Source organism: Macrosteles quadrilineatus, unplaced genomic scaffold, assembly GCF_028750875.1.
Source record: "Macrosteles quadrilineatus isolate MER2022 unplaced genomic scaffold, UCM_ALF_1.0 Scaffold_2__2_contigs__length_208266976, whole genome shotgun sequence".
Taxonomy (NCBI): Eukaryota; Metazoa; Arthropoda; class Insecta; order Hemiptera; family Cicadellidae; genus Macrosteles; species Macrosteles quadrilineatus.
The window spans coordinates 188,564,305-188,585,214 of NW_026542595.1; the positions used below are offsets into that span (position 1 = coordinate 188,564,305).

Below are 20,910 nucleotides of genomic sequence, written 5' to 3' on the forward strand. Positions count from 1 at the left end.
CAATAATCAATAATGTTCCTGTCAACGCCATAAATTGTTAATAGATTTAATGAAAACTAGACTTTAAGGTTTGGTCCATTTTATGAATGGAAAATCCTGTTTGGTATAAAACCAAATTTTTCAGTGTTAATACTGCTTAGACCCAGCTACAGTAAAACCAATCAGTGGGAAATCAAGAGTTTTAAGACTCGGACGTTGGAAATGCACAGAACCGGACAAGTACAAGAGGCTGGCAGACAATGCTATGCTAGTAGTAAGATATAAAGCAGACAAGTTGACTTTACGTACCGGGTTCATAACGTCAAATGGCGTTCCGTGCCTTCTCGATTGGCTAGTCAGCCTATTGGATTTTTACTGTTGTCTGATAGTTGGTTGGTTCCTTCACCAGGCTCGATGAGTTAAACTTATAAAACTATTGATGAGATCATCTTGTCTCTATATAATATGACAAACTAAAACTCTTCTCGAATATATAACAAAGAGTCTTTGCAGCAAAACACTTATTACAGCTACATTTTAACTCCCCTTTAGCAAATCCTGTAAGCAAGAGGTGAAAATGGCAGAACACCACACCTTTCAAATTCCCTGTGATTGCTGTCACACACGTTACATTTTCTGATAGGCGTATTGCTTTCCACGCAAAACGTGAACTGCAACAATGTTGAGTGGTGTCGCGGAGACAATATTCTAGACAATATAGAATAGATTTTTAAAAGCTATTTAGATATGAATTTGTGATTTATTTTGATGATGGATGTAACAACCTTAGACTTAGCTATCAGGGTGGTTGGAGGTATATGATATATGTTCCCCTTTCCCCCTTAATCTGGAGTTTGATGCGGGAGCTGCTATTGACTGTAAACAAGGCCAAAGGGGCAGTGTGAGGAGTGTTCAATTATGTTTGACGAAATATCAAATACTTTTAAAGGAAACTATACTTTTGAGTTCTAAACCTTCTAAAGGATAGTATGGGGATCAAACCAATCACTTATTGTTCACCCCATGCAGCTTACTTTAAATGACAAGTGTGTGATTAAGTATTTCTAAGTTTGGCTAATTGATTAGTTGGCAGGGCCGATTTACCGAATAGGCACGGTAGGCACGTGCCTAGGGCGCGAGGCAATTGGTTTTTTGGGGAGCGCCAAAAAATTGGAAAATAAAATATTTTGTGGTTAGGTATATTTGCATACGATCGCGTTAAAACTCTGATAATCCCTCGCGGTCGTGTAGACATCATAATAATTGTCTCTCGCGATTGCAGCAAAATTCTGACTATTTTCCGCTGTTGTGTGGACATAATTATCGTCTTCCATGATCGTGGAAATATATGAACATTTACACTTTCGTCTCGTCTCATTAACGCGGTCGTCAGGAGATTATCATCGTCTACCGCGAATGAGGCAAAATTCTGATCTTTTCCCACGGTCGTGTGGACATTATCATCGTCGTGTGCAATAGCGGTCCCTACGGTCGTGTGGACATAGCAATTGCCTCCCGCGAATGCGGCAAAATGGTAATCATTGTTCACAGTCTTATTGAGATCATCGTCGTCTTCCGCAAATGAGGCAAAATTATTATCTTTTCCCGCGATCGTGGAGACATCATCGTCTTGCACGATCGCGATAAAATACTGACACCCCTTGCGGCCGTGAAGGCATCATTATATCTTCCCCACAGTCGATTGGACATAGTAATCGCCTCTTGTGATTGTGTCAAAATGGTAATCATCTCCCGCGGCCATGTGGAGATCATCGTCTACCGCGAATGAGGCAAAATTCGGATCTTTTCCCGCGATCCTTTGGACATTATCATCGTGTTGCGCGATTACGGCAAGATTTCAGTCATATGACGCAGTCGTGTGGAGATCATCATCGTCTTCCGCAATGGCGGCTAAATTCTTGCTGTTTCCCGCGGCCGAGTGTGGACATTATCATCGTTTCCGTGATCGCGGCAATATTCTGATCATCCCTCATGGCTCCGTATGGATATCATCATCGTCTTCTGCGATCGCGGAAAATTTTGATCATCCCTCTCGGCCGTGTGTAGACATATCTCAGCATGTCTCCCGTGGTCACGGAAACGTCACAGTTGTCATGCGCAATCACAGTAAATTGCAAATTCCACGTAGAAATACAAAATTCACGCATAATTCCTAGTTTAAAAAACTCAGGCATAATTCCCGGATTTCCCGGCTTTCCTGGTTGGTGGATTCCTTGTTATATATAATGCAAAGGGGCGCTACTATTAGTTGTGCCTAGGGCGCTGACAGGGTCAAAAACGGGCCTGTTAGTTGGAAACGCTTACTTTGCCTTAGAACTTAACCCGCTAAAAGGGCAGTGCGGGTGTCTTAATCATGTTTTTAATTCATTGAAAAAACAGCTACCTATTTCATAATAGGCCTATCAGCTTAGGTTTGACAATTCAACCATAGATTAAACATACTCCCTAAGGGAGTATGTTTAATCTATGATGTATCTATGATGTATGATGATCTATGATGTACCAAAATGGATTTACATTAAAATAGGACACATCAGTATTATTTGTTAATTCTTCATGCAATTTAAGTCTAGGGATTGTTATTTAGCCACTATAGTACGTAAAATTGACCACTAAGTTACAAACAATTTATAACACTTTTCTTAATATTTTACAGATATAAACTACTTTCACTGCATTCGTATTGTCGAAATACTAAAGGAAACTGAAGCAGACTCAAAAAATGTTTTTGGCCGTTATGGATCACAGCGTATGAAAGATTGGCAAGAAGTGGTACGGATGTATGAAAAAGACAATTTATACTTAGCTGAAGCTGCACATTTACTTATTTCAAATGTAAAGTATGAAATACCCAACTTGAAGAAACAAGTTGCAAAATGTCATCAAAATCAACAGGTTAGTATATCTTTTAAATATTGCCAATCCCAAAAATATGTACTGCTGTTTGAAGATTTCTTAGTTAAAAATTAATAAACTACCATTCTTACTACGTTATTTTTCCTAAATTTTAATAGACATTTTGATAGACCGTCCAAAAAAAGAATGGTGATGATAACAGGTCAGCTGGTTGATCACCTTACCTGTCATAACATAGTCACTAGGTTTTAAAGGTAAAGATGATGGCCAGATTGGTAGATGTGTGTATTTACAAGTCCTGTAACTTGAATAAAAAATATAATTTGAAATCTTAGCTTGATATTTCTGTATTATTATACTGTACTATTATAAATTACTTTACAAAAATAATTTACTATACAAAAATAATTCTTAAGTGCCATCATCTACCTTTTACATCTATGCTTGAGAACAAAAATTTCTATCCACGTCTACTTGTGTTTTTTAATCATGCCTTCTGCAAAAAGTTGTTACTAAAAAATATATTATTCTGTATAAAAACAGCCTACAATTGATTAGAAAGAGCACAAATAAATAATAAACTAAATAGCCTATTTACAAATTCTCTTGGTGATTTAAAGCATAAGTCAATAGTTAATTGAACCAATTTATAACCCAAATCATCATAGGACTATTATAGAAAACAATCATGAAAAAATAAGGTTTTTTGTTAATTTTTACTTTTTGAAATAGGATTGTGAGAAGAGAGCTGCTGAATATGTGAAAAATGAGAACTCTGCTCGAAATGAGCTAAACACAACGTACAAACAACTTGGCCTAACGGGTCGTAATGTAAAGAAAGAACTTGTAGACCGACTCAGCAAACTGCCAGAGATCTATCAGCAAGTGGCTGAAAACATTGCGTCTCTCCGTTCTGCCCTCAAATACTACTCTTCATTCTCACAATATGTGTTTGACAGAGAGACTAATGTTCTTCCACTTCTTACCTTTGTCAGTGGTTAGTATATGGACACGTTTCTTTCTAAAATAAAGAAATATGGAAAATATGTTTTTCCAACCTCGAGCCTTAACTAGGATAAAGAGACATGAGTGAGTACTACACAGATTTTGCCATATTATACAGATGGAAATGCTTCCAGCAAACTAATTTAAAGGCTTTAGGAATGAAGTTTTCTCAAAAAGCTTGAGAAGAGCAGAGTATTGAGATACTCATTTGAAACTTCATGAAAATACCACTTGGGTACTCACACATCCATAGTAATAATAAGCTATGATTAACACTGTTAAGTGCTCTTTACATTTCACATTAGAGACGAGCTACATCCTGTGATTTTCCAAGAGCACTAGCGACCAGGGTTGCCACCTTAGGTTAAGGAAAAATCGGGACATGGCCCCCCTCCTCCCTGGATTAATATAGTCTTAAATACGGGCATAAGGAACCAAAATCGGGACTATTCCGACATAATTGGGACGGTACTAGCGACATTAGTAATGATCCCAAAAAGTGTATCAGTTGAACTCCGTCCTTCAGGAGACCAAACTGACCTGTAACTAAAAGTTATTATGTTTCAATACACCTTGTATTTACTTACGATTTCAATCCTTTTTTCTTGTGGAGACGTTTTGACCTTCGGGCCATTATCAGCTCCTTGTAATAATAGTTTACCTTGTATGTTGGCATCATTGGCGTCAGTTAATTTCATTTTAATAATCATTCATTATTTTTAACGTTATAGACAGAGGAAATGTTACAACTTACGAGTGGCTTTTTGGAGAGAAACCTGCATCTGTAGAAGAGCCCCCAACTCCTAAATTTGATGATGTAAGTGTTAAAATTAAGGAATTGAATAGTAAAATGCTGCTGGCAAATTTCCATTGGTATGATTGGTTATAACTAAAGATTTCCTTGATCATGTCAGATTTATTCCCTACTGCCCGCTATTTACCCCCCCCCTGCCCACTATTTTTTTTGCTGTTTTTTTTGCCTGCTGCTGCTATTTATTAGCTGTGTGCCCGTTCTACAGACGTAGGGTCCGTTAGGGCTCCGTTTCTAATCAGTTGAAACCTTCTTTTATTCAGAACTTTGCATAATGTAAAATTATGTGGGTTTTCTATTAGTATGACGATTAGATATCATATAATTTACTTATTTTCCTTGGTATTCATCAACTATCCTTTTTATCCCCAAAAAAATGTTAATTTGGTCGAAAAGACCGATGTGCCCATTATTGTCATTTTGGTCGATGCGCCCTCTCGAGGGTTAAGGAAATATTTTAGTAAATATTCTTTCAGACAAATGGAAGTTCACTAATTCTGCAGGTTTGCTGGGGTAAGGGTATTTCAACTTGTATATAGAACTAGTTGTTTTACATCGATTAACAGTAACAAAAATTCAGTTTTATATGAAGATATCATTTTATTACAATCTTTTTTCTCTAGGAACCAGAAGCTAAAGAGGAAGAGATAGACTGGGGAGATGTTGACAATAGTGTGAATTATGTAAGTATTAGAATTTAAGTATATTTTGAAAGTGTTGAATCTTTTCTTTTGCAAGAGATGTAATTTTATTAGTATACTTTCTGGTTTTAGCGAATTTCCCTATAGGGAAGTAGCTATTACCGTAGGTCTCATGGTAAGACTTAGGCCCGGGACCGATTTACTTTTTCATTTTGATGTCCACAGAGGCCAAAAACACCATTCGTTCAAATTTTTATATATGTATATATATATATATAGATATATATATATATATATATAGATTTATATATATATGTGTCCGTGAACACGATAACTTGAGTAATTTTTATCCGATTTTGATGAAATTTGGTTTGAAGGTGTAAGGCGGGATAAACTTGAATGAGTTCGCGATCCAGCATGATCGGACCATGGAAACAGGGTTTTATGGGGGGTTTTATGAGGTAAAAATTGGTTTTTCTCACTTTTGACCCTCAAAACAGAAAATTTCCCAATTTTTCTCTAAACCTTCTTAAAGAGCTTAAAAAAACAAACAATTCAGTATATCAAAGTGTTTTTGTACGGTTATTGGTTACGGAGAAAACTAAAAAATTGTAAATTTAAAATTCCCATGTTATTCTTATGGAGAATATTGTAAATAATGTTGTAGTTTGCTTGTTTATGGATATCTTTTGTTCAAACTTGGCAAATATATTCATTTTCTACTAAGCAATAATTATTTTACTTAAAACACAAACTTTATCAGTTTCCTTGTAGCAGCAAACCTAGGTACTTGTTAAACCTAATGTTATTTAAATAGCTCGATTGAAAATCAATTCAGCCAAATGGAAATTCGCTTAGACGGCAGGTTTGCTGCGGCGGGGGTATTCTGTTTCCATTTTATAAGTTTATCAAAGTGTTACCCGAGAATGAGTAGTTAGTTCTGAAAATAAATACAAAAGAAGGTACGTAAACGAGTATGGGTCATGTGTCATTAAAATAAAATTATATAATTCTTTAACAGATAGCTTAACTTAAGCATAACTTAACACGTTCGCTACCACAATTATATAGAATTTACGTTCGCATAGACCAGCGACGCAATTGTGCGTCGACTCGTTTCTCACAATAGACCACCGACGCATATTTGCGTCAGCTGGTCACATTGAAATAGACTAACGACGCACAGTTGCGTCGGTGTTCAATGTTATTAATCAGCGTATTTCTTAGCAACGATCTATTTTAAACCCCTGATTTTATCGTATCAGTCTAGAGGGATATCTGCCGCAAATGTGCGTCGCTTGGTCCGTGGATATGACGATTGGTTACGTCACACAACAGTTGGCAACATTGTTGTTTACATTGTGTATTCTGGGACTTCACAGAAACAGATGTAAACGTTATAACCTTAGCAGTTTTGGCTAGTGTTTAGTGGAGTTTCTTTATTTGCTTGTGTAAAAGCTTGAAACAACAAAATTTACAACGACGCTTACGTGTGTCGCCTGGTCTATTGAAACGAAAATGTAATCTTTTTACCTGGATTTCGTTAAATAGACTGACCGACGCGTATATGCGGCGTTTTAAAATTTGCTCAAAACGATAAATAAAAACAATATTTATTGCTTACTAATTCACTTAAGGTTAATATGAAGTCAATTAGTCCATTTTTTAAACGATATTTCTCTTTTGGTCTGTTGGCAATGTTATTCCTATATCACTTGGTCTGTAAGCAACGTCATGATCATTCCTTTTGGTCTGTTGGAGTGACTGGACTGACGCAAATGTGCGTCGCTTGGAAGTGAACGTGTTAAGATTGCAAATGTACAGTATTCTGTGAAATATGAACTTAACCAACCTCAATTTATATTAATATATTAATATATATTATATTATTATATTAATTGGATGTCTGCATTTTGATTTCAGTTTTTACAACTCCTGCTTATTACTGTCTCATATTATATCACATTGTATTTTAAAGAACATTTTATTATTAAGATTGGCAACACTGTTCATGCAATTAGTTTAATTAACTCTAAAATAAATTATTTGAAAACAACATCTGTGACTGATGAAGATTAGAAGGAAGCCAGAATGAAATGAAAATTAATGAAGAAAACATGTAAATAAATTCAAGAAAATTATTATAAAATTTGTACTCAAGAACTTTCAAAAAAATTACTAGTAGGTATATAACATTTTTATTTCTCAAGATTCAAGCAGAACAAACAGTAAGTGATATTCCTTCCTTTTATTATAAAGACAGGAAATTCCCATTATTGAAGTGACAATTATCAACATGATCCGTCCTTTTATGTGTTCACAATATTTATCAATACAACAGTAAACTTTTTCCTAAATTAAAACTTTGGTATTTCTATTTTAACCGTTAAGCTAATTTTTTTGTCAAACATAATTAGCCCTAGCAGTGGCCAATGGACCGAATTGGTCCATTTCACCGCTCACCCTAGAATGGCCATGGACCAATTTGGTCCATTTATGTCTAAAAATGTTCTAATACTAAAAAATAATTGATAATTGGCTCTAGAGTGGACAAAACGACATACCATTTGAAAGATGACATTCTGAAATTTCATTTTATTATAAAAATGAACCTTCTAGCATCAATTTGCCAACGTAATGGTAATTGCAATTTAAATTTGAATGCAAATTGCTGGACGAATCAACTACCACTTGTAGTGTTGCACAAACGCTAAAAACAAACCATGCCATATTTAGAAAAGGAAATGTATTTAGAATTTAGAAAAGGATTTAGGAGGAAATGTAGAATAATTTAGTGTTGAGAAATCACAGCCCTGCTCACTATCATTTCTGTCAACAACGGAAGTAATGGCAGTCTGGCCAAGTTACCTATTCTGTTTATCTTGTGCGTTTAGTGTGACTAAAATTTTGTAAGTAAATTTTTCGTATATTCTTATATAGGTAACACATGTATAAAAAACATTTTCTCCATGTGTTATACATGAACGTACTATAATAAGTTTGGCCTAAAAATCTGTACAAAATTTTTTTGCTAAAAAGTGTCTGAATTTTGTTTATGTAAACTGTAACTTTCTAGCTTTTGTATCATAAACGGGTAATTATTTTACTGCCTACAATATTACTTTTTTCTTTTTCTATTCCTTGGTTTATAACCTGCAAGAATATATTACCAGCGCGTTTGACCCGACCCTTGCCCCCCCCCCTCCACCTTAAGCCAGCAGGAACCGTTGTCCCCACCTGATTAAAACTGCATTCAATTATTCGTATATCCCTAAACTAATATTTTTTAAGCAACAATTATTTAATTTTAAAATGTTTCCATTATGATTTCCTTACTAATTTTTTTTAATAGCAACCCACCGGACATAGGTACAGGCAGCACTTGCCTATATGTCTGCTGATAAAAAAAAAAAAAATCAATTATGTTAGTACAGAAATTTTTCTTTTTATTTTAGTTTTAGTTTATATTTTGTAATTGTAACGTTAAGAAGTATGTATTTTGTATTCTGTCTATTATGTGGAAAATAAACATATTATTTCATTCATTCATTCATTCATGTACTATATTATTATTTATTGTCACTAATTACCTTACATGAGTTATCTTTGAGTTACCGGTACTAATTATTCGTCTTCTATGCGACAAAAGTTGAGATTTTTCGTTAGTTTCTCATATAACACATGTACAAATAAACATTTTCCCCACGTGTTATACATTTCAATGTAGGGAATTGAATGTACTATAACATGTTAATGATATGTTTTTGGCCTAACAAAATCTATACAAAATTCTTTTACTAAAACAAGTCTGATTTTTTTTATACGTTCTTAGTTTATAACCTACAATAGCCTAATATGTACTATATTATTATCACTAATTACACAAAAAAAGTTGCGATTTTTCATATTTTCTTATATAACGCATGTAAAAAAAATATTTCTCCTATTTGGTATACATTTCTATGTAGGGAATTGAATTTATAACAAAAGGTTTATAATGGGTTTGGCTAAAAAATATACCTTTAGTAATAACAGGACTTTACTTTTGAAATTTTTTATTGGAAATTTGGATTTTTTTATTTTGCAAAAAGCTACCAACTCAATTTTTATTTAAGTATATTCAGATTCCCCTGGTCTTTTTGAATAAAATGAATATGCATATTGATAGGTTTACTCCATATTTGTAATTTCTACAGATTTTTTAAAAAAGGTCTGCAAAATTGCCAAAAAGGTTTGGCCATCCCCCACTTCTAACATTGGCCACTGCTTAATGGCTAAAATAGATAAGTATAAGTTTTATTTAACAGTTATTTTTACAAAATTTCATGACAAATACAATTAAATGATCAGTCTTATGTTGATGTTTTGACAGGATATAGACTATGGTATCACCCTAGAAGAGAGTGGTATAGAAGTAGAGTGTGAGGAGTCCACAGCTGGAGTAGCCCGTGGTAAGAATGCTTTGTTACTACTGGACAATCCTGACACCAGGGAGGAGGTTATCAATCAACTGCTTGAGGTTAAGTACATTATAATACTAGAGATAGTGACACAACTTGTACAGAATAAGAAATTGTAACAAATTTGGGGTTTAGCCTATTTTAACAAAATTTGATTTAAATGGTATAGAAATTGTTTGAAATACACCTGCTTCTGATGTTGCTTGTGCAGCAACTAGTTTTGACTTGTCATGAAGTCATCTTCAGGCTTTGAAGGATGTCGTAATTGCTTCATCAGAAGGTTGTCAATTCACATACAATACATTGACAACACATAAACAGGAACACAAAACAATGAACATTAAAACCAAATTTATTCAGGCTGCCACATTTGGATGTGATGCACTATAGCCGCAAGAGATGATCACGCCCCTCTCCATCCCCCTTGTGGTGGAATTTTTCTCTTTCTTGCGCCCGCCCCTGGTTCCATTTATTCAACAGCCCTGCGTACATTCAAACAGAGGTGCCCATCCCCCCCAAACCCAGAGGCGCAATCCCCCCCCCCAAGCCAAAGGAGTATCCCCCCATTTATACTGCCGTATATTTAAACCTACCCTCCCCCCGCCAATTTATCTGTAAATTTCCCCTTTACCTCATAAAACGAGCATTTAAAGTATTTAGTAAAAGTTGAGGTAAAGAAAAACAAACTTTCTGACAATCAAAATTAAATGTTTAATAGTTAAAGTCATTTAACAATATCATTATATGATCTAACTAATGGACGAATTAGAAGTTTTTCAATTTAAAATTCAGAATCTGTATTATCAGCCAACAGTTACTCAGTATTGCAATAGAAAATGTCTTCAAAACGTACAACAATATACTCGGTGAATTACTCTACTCCAACTCAGTACTGTAACTGTACAATATATTAGGTGGCGTTAATTTTACGGGGCTTAAGAATTCAAACAGGTTTAAGTGCATTAATAATACTTTGGCAAAAAGTAGGCTATCTTATTCCAAAATTATAGGCAGAGTCACGAAGTAGGACAGATCTGTTGCTCGCCACTCGGCTTCCTTCTAAAAAAATCGCCGGACAAAATACCCAGAATTCCTTAATTGCCACCAGCATAAAAGGTTTTTGTGATGAAGTTATCTTATAATAAATTCATTTTGATAGCCCTAGGATTGCCTCTTATGACTATAATAATGGTAGAAACGCATCTTGTCAGACAATCCTTAATAATATTTTTATGTAAGGTAGAGTAGAATTTTACTTGCTACATGTTCTGGCGGTTCTTTAACTCCACCATCGGAGGCTTACAAAAGGATCCACTTCTGGAGGTGTCGTCAGAATATGTTATAAACATTAAACACGAAACGATAACAGATAGGCCTATCAATTCACGCGTGTATTGCCGCGGGCAGGACTGGAAGTTAACTGAATCAGGTTATGACGGAAAGACGTGGTCTCTGGATTGTCGTCTGTGTTATCAAAAGCTGATATTGGACTAATTGTAGTGACGAAGGAGAGTGTTGAAAATATAATAGGATTCATAATTAAGTTTTCCATTCAAAATTATCGAAACTAATAACCAATTTATATGCTGGATATAAATGATGGTCTCGAAATTCTACAGTACTGCGCGAAAGGAAATTTATTAAATACTTTTGAAGAGTTTGAAATTTATAAATACATAAAACTAGGGACAGCACGCAATTTTTGAGTGAAAACACTCGATTAACTATGGATTCCATTATATTTTCAACACTCTTCTCAGTCATTACAATAGTGCAATGAAAACGCAGACGACAGTCTAGAGACCACGTCAGTCCGTCTCCGTCCATAACCTGAACCTGATTCAGTTTACTTCCAGTCCTGCCGACGGCAATGTACACACGTGAATTGATAGGCATATCTGTAATCGTTTCGTGTTTTGTATTAAATGTTTGTAACATATTCTTACAACACCTCCAGAAGTGGATCTTTATGTAAGCCTGACGATAATGGAGTTTAATAACCACCAAAACATATGTATCAAGTAAAATTCTACACTAGAATATTAATGGATTGCCTGACAAGGTGTGTTTTTGTTTTTACCATTCATAGAAGCAATCTTAATTACGAAAAGCAAAATGTTGTTGGTGTTGATAGTGAACTACTTAGAAACACTTTTCAGGCTGCTTATACAAAATTATACATTCATCATGATAGCTAGCAAAAAATGTCCCCCCCAAAAGCCCCCAAAAAAAGTCCCCCCCAAAAATTCCTGTGGCGCAAACGCGCCACAGTCCCCCCCTCTGGGCACCCCTGCATTCAAATAATAAACGGTACTCAACGCCCAAAGATGATGTTGATGAAAATATGAAATAAGTACTATTCTAGGGGTTAAGTACCATGTTGCCATTGTATCCCTGTTCGTCTGAATGGCGAGTGGTGGTTTCGGCACTCTTAAGGTGTCATGTTCAACCCCCATACATGAGGTTGTAAACAATTCTTTAAAACACACATAAGAGACACAAACATTAACATTTTTACAAAGAAATACTATATGGCTGTACAACTAACGTTCGCGGTGCGGCTGCGGGTTTAGGGTGTAGTCTTAGCCTCCTGTGTGTCTAGAGAATCGATTGAAGTAAGAGTCTAGACCTACACCCTGAATACACCGTGATCATAATTTGTACAGCCATACAGCATTTCTTTGTAAAAATATTTATATTCTATGTGTTTTGAAGACTTTCTGACGACCTAGTAGGAGGGACAATCACATGGAAAGGACTTGACAATGACACCTTAAGAGTGTCGAAACCAGTTGCCATTCAGACAACCAGGGATTGCAATGGCAATAAAGTATATTTAACAAATAGAATAGTAGCAATTTCATATTTCCTAAAATCAATATTAAAATAAGAAATGTTAATCTTTTTTAGACTCAGGATCATTTTTATACTTATAGATAAAAGTTTTACCGTAAGATGATCTTGTTTTTAGCAAATATCCCCCATACAGAATATTAGTGAATTCCCAAATATAGGATCTAAATTGACCAAATATACATACAAAGTTTAAGTCAAATGCAAATGTAAACATTTTTATATGTCAAGGAAATAAATTGATATCCACTTCCAAAACCTTACAACGTTGGGTTGTTGTTAATGATCTACCTTTGAGTAAAATTTTAGCCCAGTCATTTAAGTACTTTTTGTGTTCCATCAAACACACATGCCTGTTTAATTTTTCAACAGTTTGATCATACTTGGTAGATCTTTGTCTATTTAATGTTGGAACTAATGACATAACAACTTGGTAGAAGTTTGTCTACCTAATGTTTGAGCTAATGACATAAGAACAGCTATTATGTGCTGTAGTAGCTTGTGGGTCCCACCAAATCCCACCGTTCACTAATGTTTTAATGTCTGTGCTAGTGCCATTTTTAGTTTTTTTACAAGAGGTCAATGTGGGAATAAAGTTGTTGATTTTTTTTGCTTTAACCATAGTGCTGTGTTCCTCTAGGCATAGCCTGAAATAATGTGTATAGTTGCTCCGGGCTAGCCTAGTGTTCTACGATGTGAAGGTTGTCTTAAAGAAAATTGTGTTGCAGCTGGAGTCATTCCTAAAGATTCGTCTTTTAGAGATGCAAGGTGAATCTGATCTACTGGTGATCAGTCAACTCAATGAGACAACTCAGAGTGTGACGGCCATGCTGGACTGTGTGCAGCTGACCAAACAGCTGATTTTGGACCCAGCAACTCAACACTTGCACAACATCAAACATTCACTGAAGTAAGTACAAAATGAAAATGGCGTATGGGTACCATAATTAGTTTAAGAATATTAGCACACATAACCAGACTACATAAAGTACATACACCACCTTAAAAATCAGGCTGAACCAAAACTAATTCAGCCTTTTTTTGCCCAACGACTTAAAATGGATATGATAAACTGTTATCTTATATCTATTATGGTATCCAACCTTCTAAGAGACGGGCAAACGGCTTTTCTTAAGGTGTGGCTCACAAAACCGAACAGGAGTCAGCAGCAGATGGCGGTCGCTGAAATGGCAGACGCACATGCCAATAAGGTGCTGGCACTCCAGCATCTGAGAGTCGGCTGGGTCAACTGCAGGCTCAGACGGAGAGTGGAAGTGAAGAGGTGTTTTAAATGCCTCTGTTTCGGCCATTCCTCCCGAAACTGCAAGGGACCCGACCGAAGCAAGAACTGCTTTCGGTGCGGGTAGGTCGGTCACGTCCGTAAGGATTGCCAAGTCGAGTCCTGTTTCCTTTGCAATGAAAATGGGCTCGCTGACAAACACTTGAAGCATATAGCTGGGTCTGGACAGTGTAGTGTATTCAAATCTGCACTACAGCAAGCGAAAGCCCTTTCACGAAGATAAGAATCCTTCAGTGCAATCCTGAGCGATCCAGGTCGGCTGACGCATTTCTATGTCAGCTTGCCCTAGAACACGATGTCGACGCGCTCTTAGTCAGCGAACAGTACCAGTACTGTGATAGGGACCCATCTTTTTGGTTCCCTGATAGTCTTGGTACTGCTGCATTCTGGGCGCGTAATGCAGCGAAAGTACAAGTACAGGGTCACGCGAAGGGCCGAGGTTTCGTTTGGGTTCGGTGCCGGGATGTCACTTACTTTAGTGTCTACCTCACTCCCAACGAGGCCATCCGTGAATTTCCTGAGAAGATAGACTGCCTGGAAGAGAGCGTGCGCAATACCACAGGACACGTCGTCGTGGGTGGGGATTTTAATGCTAGGGCTGTCGAGTGGGGAATGACCCTCACCAATTCCCGGGGCAAGTACATTCTGGACTTTGCTGCCAGAGCCGGACTCGTTGTCGTCAACGAGGGAAACACGCCAACTTTCCGGCGCCCTGGGATGCGGGGAACGATCCCAGACATAACCCTTGCATCTGAGTCCCTTTTGCCAAGGATCAGAGCTTGGAGAGTCCTGGAGGATTACATGGACAGTGACCACCAGTACATTATTTTTGATGTCCTGGATGGTCATCAGAGACAAGTAGCCGCGTTTCGTCAAGTGCCCGTTCGATGGAATATTAAAAAATTGGACGTGGCAAAATTCGATGAAGCCATCTTACGAGGAACACCGGTGGTTCCCCCCGCAACTAGCGTGGCTCACGCAGAGGTGTTAGTTACATCCATGATGGGACTAATCGTCTCGGCTTGCGATGAGTCTATGCCTCGCAGGAGATCCCGGTGCAATAAGCGACCTGTGTACTGGTGGACTGCCGAGATTGCGGAATTGCGTCGGTCAGCATTAAGAGCCAGAAGACTTGCTACCAGGGCCAGAGAACCTGTCAGACGTCGTAAGTCGGATGCTTATAGAGTGGCTAGGAGGTCTCTTCGTCGAGCCATCATCCGGAGTAAACGCAGTTGCTGGGAGACATTAAGGGACGATATCAATTCCAATCCGTGGGGCTTGGGTTACAAACTTGTAACCAAGAAACTTGGCACCCGCTCTCCAGCTTCCGTCATGGATGGGGCCACTATTTCTTCTTTGATGGTTCAGCAGCAACCTGTACAGCAACAATTTTGAGTGACAGAGTCCAAGGACTCTCACCCACTTGCCGCATTTTGATTCCTAATCCAATATTGCGCATGAATGTTTGAATAATACATGCATATAATGCTAAGAACGTCTACTGTACTCTAAAAGAAAGGGACAGAGGGCGTACTTACCATTGTTTAATATCTGCTGTGATCTTGTTCAATCCCGCACCCCACCAGAAACAAACATATCATCCATTAATATTACATTTTGTCAATTGAAAAAATACCTTTTCTGGCCAAAAGCTTAAAATCAATTACATCCATTTTATGCATTTCATCTTCTCATAGAAAGATTTAGACTGGTTTTATTTTACTGCAGTGTAAAGGGCAGAAAGGGTAAAAAATACCTTATTATACTAAAGAATATCTACTGTTTTCTAAAGCAAAGGGACGGAGGGCGTACTTACCGTACGTTAATTTCTTCTTTGCTCTCCTCGTTCCATCAAGCACCCAACCGGAAACAAACATACTATACATTAGTATCAGATAATTTGTAACAAAATATATTTATCAGTACAAATTTTTAACTATATTTTAGTACTGGAAAGGTATGTTTTGCTTGGCAATGGGTGAGAGTTTGATATTTTTTTTTTTAAGTTAAAAAGATTTAAGTTTATGACTATCTTATCTTCTACACTACACAATAGATCTAATATAAATTCACTGTTAAATTAACCTTTTTTGTAGATCCAAGATTTCAGGTTTTTCTTTATCCTTGGTCATTCTATATGGACTGTCTTCATTTTTAATCCAGTTTTTTTGTTCAATTTGAATAGCTTCGAGTTTTTAATCTTGCCTTTGCTGTGTATTTTTACGTCAGAGGAGTCCACTTGTAAGATTACTTCTTGTTGAATTGTCTTCCTTCCTATCTCTTGTTCCTCTTTGGTATCCTTTTCAAATGGTTGAGGAAAATCCATGTATTCTTGTCATAAAAATAGGAACAGATCAGATTTTCAGTATTTCATTCTTCCTTTCTTTCCTCTAAGCCAATAGGGGAATCCCTGTATGCTTATCACGACTTAAAGTCGGAGTCAAAGGACCCTAAAAGAGAAATTGCCGGACTTCTTATGTACCTACTCTAAAAATTGGGAGCCTAACATTCCTATTGTGTGAGGGAGTTTTGAGGATGTATTTTTGGCGTTTTTATAAAAACACTCGGTTTGTTGTAATGTTTTATGGTTTAGTATTTCAGAACGCACACTTGTTTATAAAGCCTAATGTAAAAAGTATCTTTGGTATTTTATTTTGTAGTTTATTTATTTTTTTTTTCTTTAGTTGTTGGTGCGGCCAAATCCCGCCTTGGGCATAAATGGCCATTGGAGTGAGTAAGTGAGTGTGTTTAGTCTTTTCAAGTAAAATAGTATAATTTTGTATGTTATTTTTCATTGAAAATTTATGGTGGGCCTAAACTATGGTTATAATTTGAAATTCTAGATGAATCGTAGAAGAGAAGAGTATTGCTCTGGTCATCTCCTTGTTTCTTCTTTGATGGTTCAGCAACATCTACCTGTACAACAACAATTTTGAGTGACAGAGTCATAAGGACTCTCACCCACTTGCCACATTTTGATTCCTAATCCAATATTGCGCATGAATGTTTGATTAATACATGCATATAATGCTAAGAACCTCTACTGTACTCTAAAAGAAAGGGACAGAGGGTGTACGTACCATTGTTTAATATCTGCTGTGATCTCGTTCAATCCCGCACCCCACCGGAAACAAACATACCATCCATTAGTATCAGTAATAACTAATAACCAAAGATTAAAAAACTTTAAAGATGATGTAATGATTCCGAAATATTTTGTAAATTAAAAAAAAAAACCTTTTCTGGTCAAAAACTTAAAATAGATATACTAAACTATGATCTTGCATCCATTTTATGCATTTCATCTTCTCATAGAAAGATTTAGACTGGATTTATTTTACTGCAGTGTAAAGGGCAGAAAGGGTAATAAATACCTTATACTAAAGAATAACTTCTGTTTTCTAAAGCAAAGGGACGGAGGGCGTACTTACCGTACGTTAATTTCTTCTTTGCTCTCCTCGTTCCATCAAGCACCCCACCGGAAACAAACATACTATACATTAGTATCAGATAATTTGAACAAAATATATTTATCAGTACAAATTTTTAACTATTTTTTTAGTACTGGAAAGGTATGTTATGCTTGGCAATGGGTGAGAGTTTGATATTTAAAAAAAAAGTTAAAAAGATTTAAGTTTATGACTAACTTATCTTCTACACTACACAATAGATCTAATATAAATTAACTGATAAATTAACCTTTTTTGTAGATCCAAGATTTCAGGGTTTTCTTTATCCTTGGTCATTCTATATGGACTGTCTTCATTTTAAATCCAGTTTTTTTGTTGAATTTTAATAGCTTCGAGTTTTTAATCTTGCCTTGCCGTGTATTTTTACATCAGAGGAGTCCACTTGTAAGATTACTTCTTGTTGAATTGTCTTCCTTCCTATCTCTTGTTCCTCTTTGGTATCCTTTTCAAATGGTTGAGGAAAATCCATGTATTCTTTTCATAAAAATAGGAACAGATCAGATTTTCAGTATTTCATTATTCCTTTCTTTCCTCTAAGCCGATGGGGGAATCCCTGTATGCTTGTCACGACTTAAAGTCGGAGTCAAAGGACCCTAGAAGAGAAATTGCCGCACTTCTTATGTACCTACTCTAAAAATTGGGAGCCTAACATTCCTATTGTGTGAGGGAGTTTTAAGGATGTATTTTTGGCGTTTTTATAATAAAACTCTATAGGGAACTCGCAGTATTAGTGATATGCAGATAATCTGGGCAGAACCCTAGACACCACTGCATAAATATTAATAATTTAATAATGATTTTAAATGCAAAAGTTTTGTTTTACTAAAAAAACGTTTAAAGAAAATAAATTGATAACAAACTACTGGTAACTGTTCGTTGTAATGTTTTATGGTTTAATGTTTCAGAACGCACACTTGTTTATAAAGCCTAATGTAAAAAGTATCTTTGGTATTTTATTTTTGTAGTTTTATTTTTTTATATTCTTTTCTTTAGTTGTTGGTGCGGCCAAATCCCGCCTTGGGCATAAATGGCCATTGGAGTGAGTAAGTGAGTGTGGATAGTCTTTTCAAGTAAAATAGTATAATTTTGTATGTTATTTTTCATTGAAAATTTATGGTGGGCCTAAACTATGGTTTAATTTGAAATTCTAGATGAATCGTAGAAGAGAAGAGTATTGCTCTGGTCATCTCCTTGTTTCTTCTTTGATGGTTCAGCAACATCTACCTGTACAACAACAATTTTGAGTGACAGAGTCCAAAGGACTCTCACCCACTTGCCGCATTTTGATTCCTAATCCAATATTGCGCATGAATGTTTGATTAATACATGCATATAATGCTAAGAACCTCTACTGTACTTTAAAAGAAAGGGACAGAGGGCGTACTTACCATTGTTTAATATCTGCTGTGATCTCGTTCAATCCCGCACCCCACCAGAAACAAACATACCATCCATTAGTATCAGTTATAACCAAAGATTAAAAAACTTTAAAGATGATGTAATGATTCCAATATGTCACCAATATGATGCTGTGTCCAATATGACAAAATGTCAATAAAAAAAATACCTTTTCTGGTCAAAAACTTAAAATAGATATACTAAACTATGATCTTATATCCATTTTATGCATTTCATCTTCTCATAGAAAGATTTAGACTGGATTTATTTTACTGCAGTGTAAAGGGCAGAAAGGGTAAATAATACCTTATTATACTAAAGAATATCTACTGTTTTCTAAAGCAAAGGGACAAAGGGTGTACTTACCGTACGTTAATTTCTTCTTTGCTCTCCTCGTTCCATCAAGCAACCCACCGGAAACAAACATACTATACATTAGTATCAGATAATTTGTAACAAAATATATTTATCAGTACAAATTTTTAACTATTTTTTTTAGTACTGGTAAGGTATGTTATGCTTGGCAATGGGTGAGAGTTTGATATTTTTAAAAAAAGTTAAAAATATTTAAGTTTATGACTAACTTATCTTCTACACTACACAATAGATCTAATATAAATTCACTGATAAATTAACCTTTTTTGTAGTTCCAAGATTTCAGGTTTTTCTTTATCCTTACTCATTCTATATGGACTGTCTTCATTTTAAATCCAGTTTTTTTGTTCAATTTTAATAGCTTCGAGTTTTTAATCTTGCCTTTGCTGTGTATTTTTTCATCAGAGGAGTCCACTTGTAAGATTACTTCTTGTTGAATTGTCTTCCTTCCTATCTCTTGTTCTTCTTTGGTATCCTTTTCAAATGGTTGAGGAAAATCCATGTATTCTTGTCATAAAAATAGGAACAGATCAGATTTTCAGTATTTCATTCTTCCTTTTTTCCTCTAAGCCAATAGGGGAATCCCCGTATGCTTATCACGACTTAAAGTCGGAGTCAAAGGACCCTAGAAGAGAAATTGCCGCACTTCTTATGTACCTACTCTAAAAATTGGGAGCCTAACATTCCTATTGTGTGAGGGAGTTTTAAGGATGTATTTTTGGCGTTTTTATAAAAACACTCTATAGGGAACTCGCAGTATTAGTGATATGCAGATAATCTGGGCAGAACCCTAGACACCACTGCATAAATATTAATAATTTAATAGTGATTTTAAATGCAAAAGTTTTGTTTTACTAAAAAACTTAAAAAAAAAATTGATAACAAACTACTGGAAACTGTTTGTTGTAATGTTTTATGATTTAGTATTTCAGAACGCACACTTGTTTATAAAGCCTAATGTAAAAAGTATCTTTGGTATTTTTTTTTATTAGTTTTATTTTTTTTTTATTCTTTTCTTTAGTTGTTGGTGCGGCCAAATCCCGCCTTGGGCATAAATGGCCATTGGAGTGAGTAAGTGAGTGTGTTTAGTCTTTTCAAGTAAAATAGTATAATTTTGTATGTTATTTTTCATTGAAAATTTATGGTGGGCCTAAACTATGGTTTAATTTGAAATTCTAGATGAATCGTAGAAGAGAAGAGTATTGCTCTGGTCATCTCCTTGTTTCTTCTTTGATGGTTCAGCAACATCTACCTGTACAACAACAATTTTGAGTGACAGAGTCCGAAGGAATCTCACCCACTTGCCGCATTTTGATTCCTAATCCAATATTGCGCATGAATGTTTGATTAATACATGCATATAATGCTAAGAACCTCTACTGTACTTTAAAAGAAAGGGACAGAGGGCGTACTTACCATTGTTTAATATCTGCTGTGATCTCGTTCAATCCCACACCCCACCGGAAACAAACATACCATCCATTAGTATCAGTAATAACCAAAGATTAAAAAATTTTAAAGATGATCTAATGATTCCGAAATATTTTGTAAATTAAAAAAGTACCTTTTCTGGTCAAAAACTTAAAATAGATATACTAAACTATGATCTTACATCCATTTTATGCATTTCATCTTCTCATAGGGTAAAAAATACCTTATACTAAAGAATATCTACTGTTTTATAAATTAAAGGGACGGAGGGCGTACTTACCGTACGTTAATTTCTTCTTTGCTCTCCTCG

The 20,910-nt window shown here is 35.7% G+C and overlaps 1 protein-coding gene across 1 annotated transcript in view; it reads left to right on the forward strand.

Annotated features, from left to right (window-relative positions):
* Nucleotides 1-20,910, forward strand: part of LOC128986615 (CDK5 regulatory subunit-associated protein 3-like) — a 34,829-nt gene that overhangs the window by 1,200 nt on the left and 12,719 nt on the right. Inside the window, exons 3-8 of the mRNA XM_054407069.1 lie at nucleotides 2,657-2,895; nucleotides 3,589-3,853; nucleotides 4,593-4,678; nucleotides 5,296-5,355; nucleotides 9,686-9,832; nucleotides 13,355-13,536. Coding sequence (XP_054263044.1) covers nucleotides 2,657-2,895; nucleotides 3,589-3,853; nucleotides 4,593-4,678; nucleotides 5,296-5,355; nucleotides 9,686-9,832; nucleotides 13,355-13,536 — 979 coding nt within the window. The remainder of the gene's footprint in view (nucleotides 1-2,656; nucleotides 2,896-3,588; nucleotides 3,854-4,592; nucleotides 4,679-5,295; nucleotides 5,356-9,685; nucleotides 9,833-13,354; nucleotides 13,537-20,910) is intronic.